Source organism: Lynx canadensis, chromosome C1 (genome assembly GCF_007474595.2).
Source record: "Lynx canadensis isolate LIC74 chromosome C1, mLynCan4.pri.v2, whole genome shotgun sequence".
Classification (NCBI taxonomy): Eukaryota; Metazoa; Chordata; class Mammalia; order Carnivora; family Felidae; genus Lynx; species Lynx canadensis.
The window spans coordinates 48,386,101-48,404,204 of NC_044310.1; the positions used below are offsets into that span (position 1 = coordinate 48,386,101).

The 18,104-nt window shown below is 39.5% G+C and overlaps 1 protein-coding gene across 1 annotated transcript in view; it reads left to right on the top strand.

Annotated features, from left to right (window-relative positions):
• Positions 1-345: 345 nt before the first annotated feature.
• Positions 346-18,104, top strand: part of HOOK1 (hook microtubule tethering protein 1) — a 72,870-nt gene continuing 55,111 nt past the window's right edge. Inside the window, exons 1-3 of the mRNA XM_030325270.2 lie at positions 346-528; positions 8,953-9,038; positions 15,820-15,892. Coding sequence (XP_030181130.1) covers positions 466-528; positions 8,953-9,038; positions 15,820-15,892 — 222 coding nt within the window. The 5' untranslated portion in view covers positions 346-465. The remainder of the gene's footprint in view (positions 529-8,952; positions 9,039-15,819; positions 15,893-18,104) is intronic.

Consider the following 18,104-nt stretch of genomic DNA (forward strand, 5'->3'; position numbering starts at 1 on the left):
CAATCCCTCCTGCGCAACCTATCCCCGCTCTTCCCGCCCCCTCCCGCCCCGCACGCCCCTCTCGAGCACCTACTTTCTTTGTGACTGGTGCGCGCCCTGGTCACTCAGTGCGGCGGGAAGAGGTGTGCGGGATAGGGAAGGAGGGGGGGAGGACGGGAGGGGAGGGAGGGGCGGGGAAGGGGCAGGAGGGGGCGGGGCTCAGGTGCAGAGCCGCGCAGCCGGGCCGGACCCGGCAGGGGGCGAACGGCGGAGCGGGGCGGAGCGGGGACGGGGGCGGTGGCGAGGAGGGGGTTACGCCGGCGACGTCGGCCGCGCGAGGCTTCGCGCGTGAGCCGCGCTGGCGCTGGGCCTGGCTACCGAGCTTTCCCGGCCGGCGAGCAGGTCGTCGACGCCGGCTCCTGGCGGAGCGCGGGGAGGAGGGAGGTGTCGGTGCCAGCGGCGGCGTAGTCGACGGCGGCCCCGGCCATGGAAGAGACGCAGCCGCTTCCGCAGTCCGAGCTGCCGTTATGCGACAGCCTCATCATCTGGGTGAGTACGAGGGGGCGGGGGGCCGAGGGGCCGAGGCGAGTTGCCCCGGGCCCCCGGTTCTCCGCAGGTGAGCCTCAGGAGTAGCCGGGCCACCTGCGCCGCGGACTCGGCGCGTCGCCCTCCGAGTCTCCTGTCGCCCTTGACCGCGAGAGTGCCACCTGCGGGTCGCGGGGCAGGTGTGTACGTGTGGGTGTTGTATGTTTGTGTCTGGGGACTAGGGGCAGGTAAAGGGAGCTCCGGAGCTGGGGCCGGAGGAGGCTCGTCTTACTGCCTTGATCTATCTAGCTTGTGACAGCTGTGGCTGGAGCCAGGCGTCCATCCCCTTTGCTCTTCGCTGCCCCCATTTTCTCCTCCCCGGACTGCCGACTCTCTCGCCTTCTGTCTGCCGAACAGCTTTCCTGTACGGACCTCTGTGCCACTTGGGAGCGGAGGCCCCCTCCGAAACTCCCCTCCTATCCAAACCACTTTGCTCTGCTTGGACACAGGTGGCCAAGAGGTGGTTTTGGTTCCTGGATCAGAGCTCCTCCAGGACCTCCGATTCTGTAGAAGTCGTTTCGAAGGGATATTTGCACACACTTGATATGTTGGGGGGGGGGGCTCCTATTCCTTTTTTCTTGCTGCCCACCCCCCCCCCCTTTTCCTCCTCCAGTGGACAGCATTTTCTTTCAAGAAAAAGACTTGGCATTTTCATTTGCACTTGGTGCGTGTTTGGTATTTCTAATTAATTTTTGTGGTATTTGGACAGACATAGGATCTGCCCCCAGTATTCCCGTCAGTAAAATGATGTCTCACCTTTTGGAGGTGCTCAGCGACCAAAGAGCTGGCAATTCAGGTGTAGCTTCCAACCCACATTGGGCAAGGTTGGTGCTTGATGGTCTGTCCACAGGGTGCTGTTGATGGTGCCCATCCCTAAACTAGTTGTTTGGTTGTGTGTGGATGAGTGTGTGCATAATGGAATGTAAACAGACTGGATCAGGAGGTGATATTCGGTTGATGCTGTTCTCTAGCGATCTCCTCATTTGAGTAATTCAAAACAATGAGAAATCAGAGGTTTCTGGCTGTGTATGAAGTCTATTGGAAATGACCGTGATTTAAAGCAACTTTTACAGTTTAGAGGTAAATAGTTTTGGTTATAAGTGGAATGCAGGTATATAGGGCTTCTGAGTTAAAAGCAGTTAGCTAACTGTTCATCTTTATTTTCATTTAGAGTAAGTATTGGGATTGAGATGCTGTGTTTTAAGACTCTCATGAAATAAGGCAACATTACTTTTAGCGATGTGTTTTGCTAAAACAAGTGACTAATTAAAGGGGGTATCCTAATCTGTTACATTATTGCTCTAAACATCTGACTGAAGTAGTAAACTTCATCTTTGTGATGTCATTGACTTATATGAGGTGGTGAAGTAAAAGATGTTTTTGAATTGTATTGCAATGTTTCAAAATACTATGTACTATACCCATTCTTGTAGCCAGTATTTATTGAGTTCCTGCTTTGTTCAAGGCACTGAGGAAGACATATCAAGAATAATCAAGGAACTTTCCATTTTTTCTTGGAGTGGTAGGCAGAGCTGTGTATTTTTATAATGAGAGGCAAAATTCCTTAAAAACTGCAAAAATACTATAGATGACATAGTAGGTTATTTGCTTCTCCAGTTCTAAGGCTGCTGAAACACTGGAGAAAATGGAATTACTGTGCAGATTGTTGCCTTTAAAAATGCTCTACAGACAAATCTACTTGCTCCCATAACAATGCCCAGCTATATAAAGACTAAGAACAACCACACAGATCCCCTCACATTTGTCTTTGCAAACCTCTACCAGTACCCTGTTTGAACCCCCAACTTTTCTCCCCTCAGAAATATGATCTCCTCCTTATCTTGACCCTAGCTCTAGATCCCATCCCTTCTACCTCTTCTAAAACTTTGCTTTTTCATTTCACTCTTTCTCTCCTTTGGATCCTTCCTCTTTACACATAAACTTACTTAAATCTTCCCTATCTTAAAAAGAAAACAAAGAGCCACCACTCCCTGTTAAAACCACACTCTATTTCCCCTTCCCTCTGCTGTCAAATTATTTGAGTTTTGTATACTCATCCTTTATACTTGAACTTTCATTCACTTCTCAACCCACTGCACACGAGATTCTTTTCTTTTAGGCCTTCACCTACTGGATTTGGCAAACTCGTAACTATTCTTTATTATCCTTATCTTACTTGATGGTTCTTTTGTGAGATCATCTTCTGCCTTAGTTTCTTGGGTACCTGTCTCTTGGCTTCTCTTTACCTCTCCAGATGATTTCCAGTGAACGTTGGTATCTGTCTTTGCCTTTGCCAGCCACTGCATTGTTGATGTCACCTCACTTCTCCAGGTTTTCCCAAACTCTCCCGATGCCCCAAGTCCTCCATGCCCACCATGCTGCACTGACTTTCTATTTCTTGAGTAATCTGGGCTTCTTAATTATACTTTCCTCTACCCAGAATATTCTCTGTCTAGTGAGTGACTGACTTCTTCTCACCATTCAGTTCTCGGATCTGTTGTCATCTTTCAGAGTCAGTAACAGTGAATGACTTACCTGTCCCCCAGTCCTATCTCTTTATAACCTGTCACCCCTTTTCTATGAGTCTGTAACACTTAACACTTTCTGAAGTCAGCCTATTTGCTCCATGGGGTCACAGCCCCTTTGTGACCTGTTTTCTGCTGTATTCCCAGGAACAACAACTGGCTGGGATCTCTAATACAACATTGAATCAAAGTGGTGATAGTCCATATCCTTGTCTTGGTCCTGACCTCAGAGACCAGTATTTCACCATTAAGGATGTAGGTTCTTGTAGATACCTGGGGTAAACTTTTAACAGTATGATAGAGGATTGATGGATTTCAGCAAGTAGAAATCAGGGGAAATGAATTTTCTAGACACAGGGAAGAAACCCTGGAAGTAATGTAAATGGTCTTCTTTGGCAATAGATCAAAAAGAGGTAGTGAAGGCACATCCTTGTCGTGATAGATCTCATTTCTTAATGTGCTCCCTACCATAGTAAGTAATGTTACATGTTGAGGGGAAGTAGTAGGAGATAAAAGATTAAAAAGTTATGATGGGGCTAAATCATGGAGGTGAGAAGACAGCTGGTAGTAAACTCTGTTCTTTCAGCACTAGACAGTGTTCTAGGACAATAGAACCAACATTAATAGAATTTGAGAGGTCATTAAGAAAACCTGATTAGTACAGAGATGCCTCTTTTGGCAGTTTTTTTTTTAAATTTTATTTTATTTTATTTTTAATTTTTTTTTTCAACGTTTATTTATTTATTTTGGGACAGAGAGAGACATAGCATGAACGGGGGAGGGGCAGAGAGAGAGGGAGACACAGAATCGGAAACAGGCTCCAGGCTCTGAGCCATCAGCCCAGAGCCTGACGCGGGGCTCGAACTCACGGACCGCGAGATCGTGACCTGGCTGAAGTCGGACGCTTAACCGACTGCGCCACCCAGGCGCCCCTTAATTTTATTTTTTAATTTACATCCAAATTAGGTAGCATATAGTGCAACAATGATTTCAGGAGTAGATTCCTTAATGCCTCTTACCCATTTAGCCCATACCCCTTCCCATACCCCCTCCAGTAACCCTCTGTTTGTTCTCCATATTTATGAGTCTCTTATGCTTTGTCCCCCTCCCTGTTTTTATATTATTTTTGCTTCCCTTCCCTTATGTTCATCTGTTTTGTCTCCTAAAGCCCTCATATGAGTGAAGTCATACGATATCTATCTTTCTCTGACTAATTTCACTTAGCATAATATCCTCCAGTTCCATCCACATAGTTGCAAATGGCAAGATTTCATTCTTTTTGATTGCTGAGAAATACTCCATTGTGTGTGTGTGTGTGTGTGTGTGTGTGTGTGTGTGTGTGTGTGTACCACATCTTCTTTATCCATTCATCCATCGATGGACATTTGGGCTCTTTCCATACCTTGGCTACTATTGATAGTGCTGCTATAAACATGGGGGTGCATGTGTCCCTTCGAAACAGCACACCTGTATCCCATGGATAAATGCCTAGTAGTGCAATTGCTGGGTCATAGGGTAGTTCTATTTTTAGTTTTTTGAGGAACCTCCATACTGTTTTCCAGGGTGGCTGCACCAGCTTGCATTCCCACCAACAATGCAGAAGAGATCCTCTTTCTCACATCCTCGCCAACATCTGTTGTTGCCTGAGTTCTTAATGTTAGCCATTCTGACAGGTGTAAGGTGGTATCTCATTGTGGTTTTGATTTGTATTTCCCTGCTGGTGAGTGATGAGCATTTTTTCATGTGTCCGTTGGCCATCTGGATGTCTTCTTTGGAGAAGTGTCTATTCATGTCTTTTGCTCATCTCTTCACTGGATTGTTTTTTGGGTGTTGAATTTGGTAAGTTCTTTATAGATTTTGGATACTAACCCTTAATCTGATATGTCATTTGCAAATACCTTCTCCCATTCTGTCAGTTGCCTTTTAGTTTTGCTGATTGTTTCCTTCGCTGTGCAGAAGCTTTTTATTTGGATGAGGTCCCAGTAGTTCATTTTTGCTTTTGTTTCCCTGGCCTCCGGAGACGTGTTGAATAAGAAGTTGCTGCGGCTCTTTTGGCAGTTATTAAGAAGTTATATTTTATGGGACACCTGGGTGGCTCAGTTGGTTAAGCTTCTGACTCTCGATCTCAGCTCAGGACATGATCAGGACATTTTGGCTCAGGACATGATCTCATGAGATTGAGTCCCACACCTGGCTCTGCGCTGGGCATGGAGCTGCCTTAAGATTCTCTCTCTCCCTCTCCTGCTCCCCAGCACACACTCTCTTTTCCTCTCTCCCTCTCTTTCTCTCTCTCAAAAAAGAAAGAAAGAAAGAAAGAAAGAAAGAAAGAAAGAAAGAAAGAAAGAAAGAAAGAAAGAAAGAGAAAGAAAGAAAGAAAGAAAAATGTTTTATTTTATGATTTGGAACTCATCTTAAAATAATTCGTTCTTAGAAATGTTGTACTGCTACTTAGCAAAAAGTTTAGAGCTGAAAGACAAATTTGGGCACCATTTACATGGTAGAGGGAGTATATGAGAGTTTGCAGTATTTGCATGAATATATATTTAATAAACTTGGCTTTGTAACATTTGGAAAATTAAAATTTTGGGACTTGACTTTCACCAATAAAATTAGAATTGAACTATATTTTTAATGGTTTTCTTAGTTCTTGTGTTCTTTGACCTTGACAGGCAGGTGAAGGAAAAACAAATGCCAAATATATGCCCAAAGGAACAAAAAATATTAAAGGCTGAATCATTGTTATGAAAATCTTAAAACAATAATCTTTCTGAAATGAATATTTAGAGGAGGAGAATATGAGAATAGAGCTGACCCAAAGTTGAAGATTTTGGCTGTCAGTTGGGAAGACCCCCCCCCCCTTTCTTCCTTGATTTTGGTGACATTTATATTGAAGCAATTCAGGAACAATATTTCCACATTTTTGATTATTTGCTTTATTTAAAGATAAATAAGAAAGATTGATTTGCAAGAACCCTGTGGTTACTGATGGAAGCCCTGTCTGCCCCTTTTGGGCCACTCACCAAAAAGACTTCTGCTTCTTTACCTCTGTGACGAGTAGTGTGAAAGAGGACGGTTTCCTTTGTCCCTCTGCTTTGGCATCACTACCCACACTGAGCTTTTTAATTTATTCACTCTTCTTGGTTATAAAGCCTTTCTGTTTGGCCAAATGAAATTACATTCTGTGTTATCTAATTTATTTTGCAACTAGGTTAAGAACTTTCAAGAGACACTCCAATTAAAATTTTTTTTTAATGTTTATTTTTGAGAGGGAGAGAGAGAGAACACAAGTGAGCGAGGGTCAGACAGAGGGGGGACGCAGAATTGGAAGCAGGCTCCAGGCTCTGAGCTTTCAGCACAGAGCCCGACCCTGGGCTTGAACCCATGAACTGTGAGATCATGACCTAGGCCGAAGTTGGATGTTTAACCAACTGAGCCACCAAGGTCCCCGAGACACCCCAATTTAAATCCATGTCTAAGAGAAGGAAAAATTGATCTTAATCTGGACTTGGTGGTCAATGAGGCAATACTTAGTATATGTACTACTTTTACATATTTCTTTACTATTTTTCTTAATATTCTGTGCTTCTTAAATCATTCTTTTAAAATAACTAATCCTATCCATTTTGTAAAAAGCTAATGATATAAAATGTAAGTAGGAAGGGTTGAAAAGTGCGAGCCACAGTTTACCTGAAAGTATATGATTATCTTCTTTTTAAAGATGCCCTAACCCTGGGGTTTCTCTTTCCTGTACATCCACTTAATTGCAAAATCCTGGTTATTTCATGTTTTAAATTCCATGAATTTATTCTGTCCTCTTGGTCAGCATTACCCTATCTGTAAGCCACCTGTTTGATCAACAAGACTATTTCAGGAGCCTTCTAACGGACTCAGGTGTAAAAGTTACTCTCTTCCTTTCTCTGTGTCAGTATTGTTGCTATCCTAAATATGCTAAAGTTATCACTCTCTTTCTTACTGTTCTTCAGTGATTCATCATCATCCAGAGCATTGGTTCTACAAAATTGATGTGCATAAGAATTGCTGGGGCAGGGGCATGTGAGTGGCTCTGAAGGTTAAGTGTCTGACTCTTGATCTCAGCTCAGGTCATGAGTTCAAGCCCCACATTGAGCTCCACACTGGGCATGGAGCCTACTTAAAACCAAACAAACAAAAAAGAATCACTTAGGCATTTCCTGATTTAATGTGTCTAGAGATTCTGATTTGTATTGTTCTTAGACCCCAAGCTTTGAGGAACCCCGAATCATAGCTGATTGCTAACAGCTGCTGAGCTTGTACCAGGCGCTGATCTAAGTTGGCTCTGTTTGCTAATTCTCTCAACCATCTTGTGAGGTAGATACAAACTATTCTGCTGTTTCCCATTATAAGGATGATACCATCAAGGGTAAGTCCATGCTTCTTGTCATGGACCTCCAGAGTTCTGACCCATGTCTGTTTTCTTACCTGCCCCCCCCCCCCCGCTTTGTTGTCACCTCTTCCCCGTTCCTCTTTGCCCTGAAAATCCAGTAATACTGAACTGTATGTTGCCTAAAAATACCATTTCTTTTCAGGTATTTGTGCTCTTACCATGTTCCTATTTCCTAAAGCTTCCTTCCCTTGGTTCTTTCTTTACTCAAGACCTTCTGTTCAGGAATCATCTCTGAGAAGTATTTCCTAAATACAAACCCTAATTAGTTAACTCCTGTCTATTTCTGAATGATTTGTGCATACTATAGTCATGAGACTGGGAATGGCATGTTCTAGAAATAATTTATGTCTTTTTCTCCTGTCCTTAACTCTTGATTGCAACTGCTTGAGAGTAGAAAACAGGTGATTTTCTTTTGTAACCCCACGGTGCCCACATAGAGTAGGATCTCAGTAAACTATCTTTGTGTACTTTGAAAGTAACTGTAGCTAGCGTTATTTGTCTGTGTCATTCTTCCATGTGTATTACCATAATGGAGACTTATTTGTAGAATCTCAAACAGAACCGCTAAAGGTGAATCATGGAGGGGAGAGACTTTTGTCAGATTAAGATAGTTAAGTGGCAAATTAAGGAATTATAATTGAATAGTAAAGGAGATAAATATATGTAGGAAAAGAGACTCATAGTGTATTTAATTTAAGATCATTATGGGTTGAGATTAGACTTCTAGGAAATATATGACCCATTGTAGCTCTGCTGTAATTTGCTTTTCAAAAATTCTTGTCTTGTATTTGCTTTTTAGAAAAAGACGCCACAGTTTCACTTCTCTTTTTAGCATGTACATGAATGTTTAACAAATAGAGATTCGACAAGAATAATATGTAAAGCCAAACTAAATAGAAACAACTTGATGTGGTGGGTGGGCCCTGGACCATTCATGCCCTGAGACTAATTGTTGGATGGCAGGCTGAGGTCCTGCCTTATTTCAGGCCTCACTGGTTAATTAAGTAGTTTTAGACTTGACATTTCTAGGCTTTGTTGTCCTACCAAATGATGTGAGTGAAATTTTAAGTTGAAATAATAGGTTACCTTAAAGTCCTTTCTGATGTTATTCCCCTAACAATGAACACAATATAGTTGATCTTAAGGTCTGTGCATCTGGCTCTCAGAAATTTGAAGTACTTCCTACATTGCATCAATATATTTGACTGTTTTAGGTGTGATTATTTGAATTGTTAAGTGTTTATGTTTGTAAGACTATTACACAGCCACGAAAACTTGTTAGTATAGTTGCATTTGTTCGGCCGAGTCTGAATTTAAACAAAACAGGACAATTTATAGTTATTTTTCTCTGTCGTGTTCATATGTTTGGGGAGGGGAGTTGGTAACACCATCCTGTAAGGATAAAGGAACAGTAAAGTCATTTGCTCTGTGTCATTTTAGCTGCAGACATTCAATACTGCCGCACCTTGTCAAGATGTCAAACAGCTGACTAATGGAGTTGCCATGGCACAAGTTCTTCATCAAATGTAAGTAGTAGTCCAGACTCTTTTTGAAGGAATTGTAAACCCAATACCAAGGAAGAAAACTTAGCCGTGTATTCTAAAAGTTGCTGAAACTTTATCCTATTAAGTCGTGACAGGCATTATTACATCTAGGGCACAGGAAAGTTCACCACCTGATTCTTCCTTGCTTGTTCACAGAGGTAATCTTAATTAAATGAGCAAACACGATTATTATCTAGCTAAGAGATTTTCATTTTAAACTTGTTCTGGTCACATTCACAAACTACAGTAACTGGAAAAGAAGCCGTTTTAATGAATGGTATAATTGCTTATGATTTTTTGAGTTACTTTACTATCATTGGAAGGTATCAATGCATGGAGATTATTATTTTAGAGAGAATTGAAGTATATAATACTGGATTTGGAAAAAAATATTAAATTTTAAAATCTATATTTGAGTTAAAAGTAGGAATTCTATGACTCTACCAATAATAAAATGAGGTATAAATGAATTTTGGAATCACAAATATTGGAGAATCTTAATAAAACGATTCTGTTTGGATTAGGCCCATTAGATATAATTATATAGTATCAAAAGTTCCTAAGTCCAATTATTTCATAATTTTTGCCAAACATTGTGCAATGATTACGGTTATAACATCTGCAATATGAGCTCTACCCTTAGTAGAAACAAACAGGGCTAATTTATTAATTGATAGCCCTACTGATGTTGTATTAGCTTACTTTTATGATAATGTGTCTTCCATGAGACCAGAATCCTATCTTTGCTATTTGTTTTATAGTCAGAGATGTTTTTTTCAGTGGTTGCCATCATTTTGTCAAGGTTTGTTGTGATTGACATTGAAAACCCTGTAGATGGGTTTGCAGAAATTCCTTATCACCCTGAGAAAAACAACTCAAAGTGTCAAAATTGTAGTTACTTGGAATTTTCAACATGATCTAATGTGACTAGACAGATTTTATGGTTAACTCAAGATTAATACATTAAGAGACAAACTTAACATGTTAACTTTTTTTTTTTTTGGCAGTCATTCTAAAATATGCCTTTCTCCCTTCTTTTCTCAAACATGTTTCTTAAACATTTTATTTATTTATGCCCTGATTAGTTTCAAAGTGATTTAATTGGTCAGAACCAAGCATTCTGGATATGACCCTTTATTGATGATGTGGGAAAGTCATTATTTTTTATTGTTAGAATGTGCCCCTTGCCTTTTGTTATTGCAGTATGTTGTGGGTATTGGTGTAGATGGAGCTACATTGTGGTTGGTATGGATGTAAGACTGGCACGCATTCATTGACTTCAACAGTGCCATCCAAAGCTGTTATTTATATGTATTGTGGTGGCTCTGGTAGCTTTTATACTACAATACAATAGAAGAGACCTGTTTTTACTGTGATATGATGCATTGGCTCTTTGTCTTCCTGTACTCTACCACTATACCTGATGTTTATTATTTTTTTTATTTAAAAAAATTTTTTTTAGTGTTTATTTATTTTGGGGAGACAGAGAGACAGAGTGGGGGAGGGGCAGAGAGAGAGGGAGACACAGAATCCAAAGGAGGCTCCAGGCTCTGAGCTGTCAGCACAGACCCCGACACGGGGCTCAAACCCACGAAGCATAGGATCATGACCTGGGCTGAAGTCGGATGCTCAACCAACTGAGTCACCCAGGTGCCCCTGTACCTGATGTTTAGAGTAGGGTCAGTTCAAATTTAGTTAAACTCTACCCTTTATCACTAACTCATTTTCCATAATGTGTTGGATTCTGCGGTTACTGCCGAACCTCTGGCTCTCTGATTTTCCTTTTTTTCTTTTCCTTCTCTCATTTGTTGTCTTCTAATGGCTTTTCTGCAAGAATAATAAAATAGCCAAACAATCAGAAAGCTCTCTTTCTTCATAAAACATATGACAGTGACCTAAAAGTGGATTGAAACCTCTTTGTTTGCTTTGCCTGTTTTGGCATGCACTTAGCTGTCTTAGTCTCCTTATCATCCAAGAATTATTTAAACTTTATTTTTCTTTTGAATCCCCTTCTAGTTTTATAGCTTTCCAGAAGTCTGGATCTGGATAGTGAAACTTAGAAGCATACATTTTTCTCTAGTTGAATCAGCATATCATATTGTGGCTAGAAGGGCACATTCTACCATATTTCTTTGAACACTCAAAAGCACTTTGTATATGTTACACTCTGTTATGAATTGCATTGATTACTACTGTGACTCACATCAAATCACATCAGAGTTGTAACGAAAGATGAGAAGGGAAATTCTGCTTTCTAAGGAAGTAGCAAAATTTAATGAGTAATTATTATTTACCTGAGGCAAGTATGGTAAATAATAAATCTTAAAAATCAATGCCCAAACTATATGACTTAGACTTGGAGAGTCATGGAATTATTGCTAGGGTTTTACAAGTCCTTAATTATTATCTTTGGCCTGAATACTTTTAAAAATATATGTAGATATTTAAAGAACACATGGGGAGAATCTATAATTACAGCTGCATTAGTTTCCCAGGATTGCCATAACAGAGTACCACAGAGTGGGTGGTTTAAAACAACAAAAATTTGTTTTCTCTTAATTCTGGAGGCTAGAAGTCCTACATCAAGATATTGGCTGGGTCATGCTCTCTCTGTTGCCTGTAGGGGAGGATCATTCCTTCCAGCTTTGGTACCGCCCTCCCCCCTCCCCCCTCCCCCCCCCATTCCTAAGTCTGTGGCAGCATGGCTCCATCTCTGTCTCTTCTCTGCTTGGTTGTCTTCCCTCCGTGTCCGTGTCTTTGTGTCCTCTCCTCTTCCAGTCGTATTAGTAATTGAGTTTGATCTCATCTTAATTTGATTGCATCTGCAATGACCCTGTTTCCAAATAAGGTCACACTGACAGATATTGAGGGTTAGAATATGAACATGTTATTTTGGAAGATACAGTTCAACCCACAACAACTATAAATATTATAGCATGTGACTTCCCCCAAAAGAAAGGCTTAATTTGGCCACTTTAAACAACAGATAACTTCTCTGCTTATTTCTTTTGCCTGTCTTGACTAGACATTTTTGCAAGAGGGAAAAGAGCGAGAACAAGAATGTAGAAACCCAGAGACCTCAAGTACCATGCAGCTATCTCTTCATTCATTCAGTCAGATAGATATTGGGGTATTTGAAATGATGAATCATGATAGCCAACATCTGAGTATTTACTAAGTTATAAGCCATTGTTATATACCCTACGCATATGTTATTTCATTTAATTTTTACTGTTCTGTGAGGTAGATATTCCTCAGTCTATACATGAAACAGAGGTTTAGAGAGGTGAAACAACTTTGGTAAAATCAAATAACGAGTTAATAGCAAAGCCAGGATTGGCATAGCTTTGGCCTGACTCTAATACCTGTGCTCTCAGTCAGCTGTAATCAGTGAAATCTAGTATCTTGACCTTCTCCTGATAGATTATTACTTTGGGGTCTTAATACATAAAAGGCCAGATGTGCATGCCCAAAGTACAGATCACAATTTCATGTGTTAACCACAGTAGGCCTTTTGATTGTCCAAGAAAAACTATGTCAGGGTGTCTCTTGGAGCAAAACAACTATGTTGTGTATAGTAACCGGCAGCTGTTAATTATTGCCTGTATTTAGTTGGTAAAATTGTTGAAGACAAACACTGAGTGGAGTTAAATAATTTTATACTCATTCCTACTTACTTTTGTTAGACAACAATTGGACCATATTTTGCTTCCTCAGTCTTATGTCCCCTCGAGTTTCACTGAATTTCTGGGAAGGATGAGAAAAGGAGCTAATTGTTCAGGCCAGGAGTCTAGTTAAGACGTGTAGATGTGGCAGTGGGGAAGTGTAAGGAAGGATATGTCCAGAGTTACAAGGTTGGGTATCAAGGGGAAGGTTGGCTGCCATTACAAATGTTTCAGAAGAATGACTTGTTTATGAGAAAAGGAAGAAGGCAGAAGTTACGAAGTATTTCTCAGAGTGTTATAGACTGAATGTTGGCATCCATTCCAGATTTGTGTGTTGAAGCCCTGACCCCCAGTGTAGTAGCTGTACTGGAGATGAGGCCTCTGAGAAGCAATTAAGGTTAAATAAGGTCATAAGAGTGGGGCCCTGATCTGATAGGATTGGAATCTTTGTAAAAGAGACATCAGAGAGCTCACTCTCTGTGAGCACACCAAGAAGAGGTCATGTGAGCACACTGACAGATGGCAGCCACCTACAGGCCGAAAGAGGAGAGCTGAGAACGAAACCTACCTTGCTACACCATTTTGATCTTGGGTTTCCAGCTTCCAGAGCTGTGGGAAGTAAATTTCTGTTATGTAAGCCACCCAGTCTGTGATCTTTTGTTATAGAAGCTTGAGCAGACTAAGACGTAGGGCTGAAGTTGATTTGGAGTAGAAAGAAAGACAAGGAGGAACACAAGATAAAAGGAGGAAAGCTAGAAGAGGTTATGTCTAGATCCATTTTCTAGAGGTAATTAGAACATAATTCTAGAAGCATATATAATGATATCTTTTAGAAGACTTGTGTAGTAGGGTTCTCCAGAGAAATAGAATTAATAAGACGTGGATATATACAATAGGATGGACACACATACATGCACGCGCACACGCACATGGGAGAGAGAAATTTGTTTTTAGGATTGGTTCACATGATTGTGGAGGCTGGCAAGTCCAAATCCACAGGTCAGGCCTGCAGGCCAAAGATCCAGGAAAGAGTGGATGTTGCAGCCAGAGTCCACAGGCAATCTCTTGGCAGAATTTACTCTTTCTTGAGGGGGGGTTAGTCTTTTTCTTAAAGGCTTCAATTGACTGGATGAGACCCACCCACATTATGGAGGGTAATGTGTTTTATTTAAAGTCTACTGATTTTTTTTTTATTAAAAAAATTTTTTTTAATGTTTATTTGAGAGAGAGAGAGAGAGCGTGAGCAGGGGAGGGGCAGAGAGAGAGGGAGACACAGAATCTGAAGCAGGCTCCAGCTGACAGCTCAGAGCCTGATACAGGGCTCAAACTCACGAGCTGTGAGATCATGACCTGAGCTGATGTCAGACACTCAGCTGACTGAGCCACCTAGGCGCCCCTAAAGTCTACTGATTTAAATGTTAATCTTATCTAAAAAAGTGTTTTCATAGCCACATCCAAGCATGTTTGAACAAAAACTGGGTATCCTGACCTAGCCAAGTTGATACATAAAATTAATCATCACAACTGGCTTACCTCTTTTACTTAATCTGATGTCGAAAGAAATGAATTTACTTTGATGACAGTTTTGACTTATTAGTAAATCAGAATTTTCAGGCAAGTGCTTGGTTAGAAATACACCATTCATATATTGAGCCAAGTCATTTTGGTAATTGTAGCCTTAGTATCTGGGAAAAGTTGAATATAATTAACATTAATTTGCTCAAAAGAAAATGGTTACATATTCCACATAGATGAATTAGAAATGAAGTCATTTTTGGTTACCCAGTCAAAGCAATATCTTCTGTATTAGAACATCTGAGGCAGAATGATTTGTGGAAAGCTAAGCACTGTGTTCTAGTTTTAGCTTTTCATTTTTAAATTCAAGTTTGGAAGAGGATCCCTTTAATTTCTTCCCTCACTTTTGTTGGCTTATGTGTAAAGTGAAAATCTAGACAAGACCTTGAAAACCTCTTCTAGCACTATTCTGTGATCTTATAGTGTTTAACCCTTTTCAAAAAAAAATTTGTAATGTTTATTTATTTTTGAGAGAGAGAAAGAGAGACAGAGTGCAAGCAGGGGAGGAGCAGAGAGAGAGGGAGACACAGAATCCGAAGCAGGCTCCAGGCTCTGAGCTGTCAGCACAGAACCGGATGCGGGGCTCGAACCCTTGAACCGTGAGATCATGACCTGAGCTGAAGTCAGAGGCTTAACTGACCGAGCCACCCAGGCGCCCCTGTAGTGTTTAACTCTTAAAGAATGTCTCACATTCTCCTTTGAGTAGAGTTTTTGTGCTCTTTACTTTCCTGCTTTAATAGCTATTTCCCTGAGAGTCATGGTAGTAAATTATTCATCTTTATATTAATCTTGCTCAGTTCCTTACTCAGAGCAAGCATCCAAATTTTTGTTTAGAATATGTATGATCTATTAGTGTAGTTCACTATACAGTCAAATGTTATTCTTTAAAACCTTATTAAATACATAAAAAATCAATATAGCAATTCATTGTCCTGGCCTCCCATGTTAATATGACTTCACGAGTTTAAAACTAAACTGTCCTTGTAGACTTCTCATTACACTCATTCTCCTCAGTTACAATCAAATAATTTTGGCCTTTTCTATATACTAGTGTGATTTGGGGCTAATTACATAGCTTCTCTCATCTTCATTTCTTTGAAGAGTAAGATTGAGGATAATCATAATCCTTTTCCAGTGACTACAATATTGAAAGTTGCAATATGGAAAAACATCAAGCCCAGTGCTTGATACAGAATAGACATATTAAAATGTTAGTTTTAATTTCTACCTCCCCCCCCTTTAGGATTGGGACTTATACATCTTCCTGCTACCAGAGTGTCTCGTATGAGATATTCAGTAGATGTTTATTAAATTGAAGATGCTAATGAATTAAGTAATTTATTATGAGAAATTCCAAAAGAAATCCTTAAGAATCACTAAAAATTCAGGGGGTTCAGTTAAATAATGTTTGCTATTCGTATTAAGGACAGGCTTTTAGATATAAAATAACTTTATTGATTTAATTTAGTACTTTCCATGCAACAAAAACATTTAAATGTTTTGCATTTGTGTTTTTATTTCAGAGATGTAGCTTGGTTCGATGAATCTTGGTTAAGCCGAATTAAAGAAGATACGGGTGACAACTGGAGAATAAAGGTATACAGAATGAGGAGAAGAAGCACTTAACCCAAACAGTGATTTTAAAATTAGCACTAAGCTCAGCTAAATCTTTTTTTTAAAATTAATTTAAGGGTGCATTTTATTGTGTGCAGTTTGTTTTGACACATGCATGTTCTTAGGTAACTACAGTCATAATTAGATGTGGAACATTTCCATTAACCCAGAACATGCACTTACGTCCTTTCCCACTTAATCCCCACTCCTCGCTTGGCCCCGTGGATCTGTTTTCTGTCACTGTAGATTTCTAGAATTCTGTATAAGTGGTAACGGACATTATTTACTTTTTGTTACTCTTTGTGTCTAGCATCTTTCACTCAGTGTGATGTTTTTGAGACTTACCCATGCTACCTGTATTAGGAGTTATTTGTTATTATTATTATTATTATTATTATTATTATTTTCCTGAGTAGTATTTCATTACATTGATAGTCTACAATTTGCTTACCCATTCACCTGTTAATGGATGTTGGAATTGTTTCAGTTTTTAGCTACTATGGATACAGTTACAATGAATATTTAGTATGAGTCCTTGCGTAGACATGTGTCTAATTTCTCTTAGATAAATTCCTCAATGTGATTGTATCTGGTTATGTAAGTATATATTTGATCTTATAAGAAACTACCAAACTGATTTTATTTCTTCATAAGTCAGTTTTGTTGTGTATTATAGGGCATTTGTGTGTTTCACTTAGGTTGTCCAATTTGTTGGCATACAGTTCTTAACTGTGTTATTTTGCTAATATAATATTTGCTAATATAATATGCTGGTAACTCTGTGATCTTTAGTGATGTATCCTCTTTCTTTCCCGATGTTGGCAGTTTATGTGTTTTGTCTTTTTTTTCTTGAGAAGTTTGGTTTGATGTTTTTCAAGTTTTTTGTTTTTTGTTTTTTGTTTTAAGAACTAGCTTTTGTTTTTTTATAGATTTCCTCTCTGTATTATTTCCTTTCCTTTACCTACACCTTCTCTTCTTTCTTTATGCCTTAAATTAGAAAATTAAATCATAAGTTTTAGGCACCTTTTTTTCCCCTAATTTAAGCATTGCCTTACACATCTCACACATTTTGACATTCTGTGTTAGTATTTTCATTCAGTTTAAAATACTCATTAATTCCCCATGTGATTTCTTTTGACCTACAGGTAGATTAGAAGTAGATATCTCAAATTACAAATATTTGAAGATTTTTTAGGCACCTTTTTTATATGTATTGATTTCTAATTTCCATTTTTGTTTGATAACATAACTCCGTATTGAGAAATTCTTTTACATTTATTGAGACTTATTTTATGACCTAACATATGGTCTGTTTTGGTGAATGTTCCATGTGCCCTTGAACATGTATTCTGCAGGCAGATTATATCAAACTTACTGATAGTTCTGTTGCGTCTTTTATATCTTTATTGATTTTTCTGTGACCATCCTGTCAGTTATGGAAGAGGAGTCCTTAAATCTCTAACAATGATTGTGGATTTGTCAATTTCTCCTTTTAGTTCTGTTAACTTTTATCATGTAATTTGAACCTCTTGTTAGGTTTATATACATTATTTTTTTTTTTCAACGTTTATTTATTTTCGGGACAGAGAGAGACACAGCATGAACGGGGGAGGGGCAGAGAGAGAGGGAGACACAGAATCGGAAGCAGGCTCCAGGCTCTGAGCCATCAGCTCAGAGCCCGACGCGGGGCTCGAACTCACGGACCGCGAGATCGTGACCTGGCTGAAGTCGGACGCTTAACCGACTGCGCCACCCAGGCGCCCCCCTTTTTTTTTTTTTTTTTTTTTCCAACGTTTATTTATTTTCGGGACAGAGAGAGACAGAGCATGAACGGGGGAGGGGCAGAGAGAGAGGGAGTATACATTATTTTTTAAATGTCTTCTTGGTGAATGAATCTACTTATCATTATGAAAGACCTTTTTTTTTTTTTTTTTTTTTTTTTTTATCCCTGGCAGTATTCCTTGCTCTGAAGTCTAATTTGTCTGACATTAATGTAGCCACTCTAGTTTTATGATTATTTCTTGCTTTAGTGTATCTTTTTTTATTCTTTTAATCTGTATCTTTATGTTAGGTCTCTCATGTACACATCTAATAGTTGAGTCTTCCTTTTTTTTTTATCCATAGAATATCTATTTTTTTAAGTTTGTATTAAAATTTATTTATTTATTTATTTTTTTAAAACTGAGTTGAATCC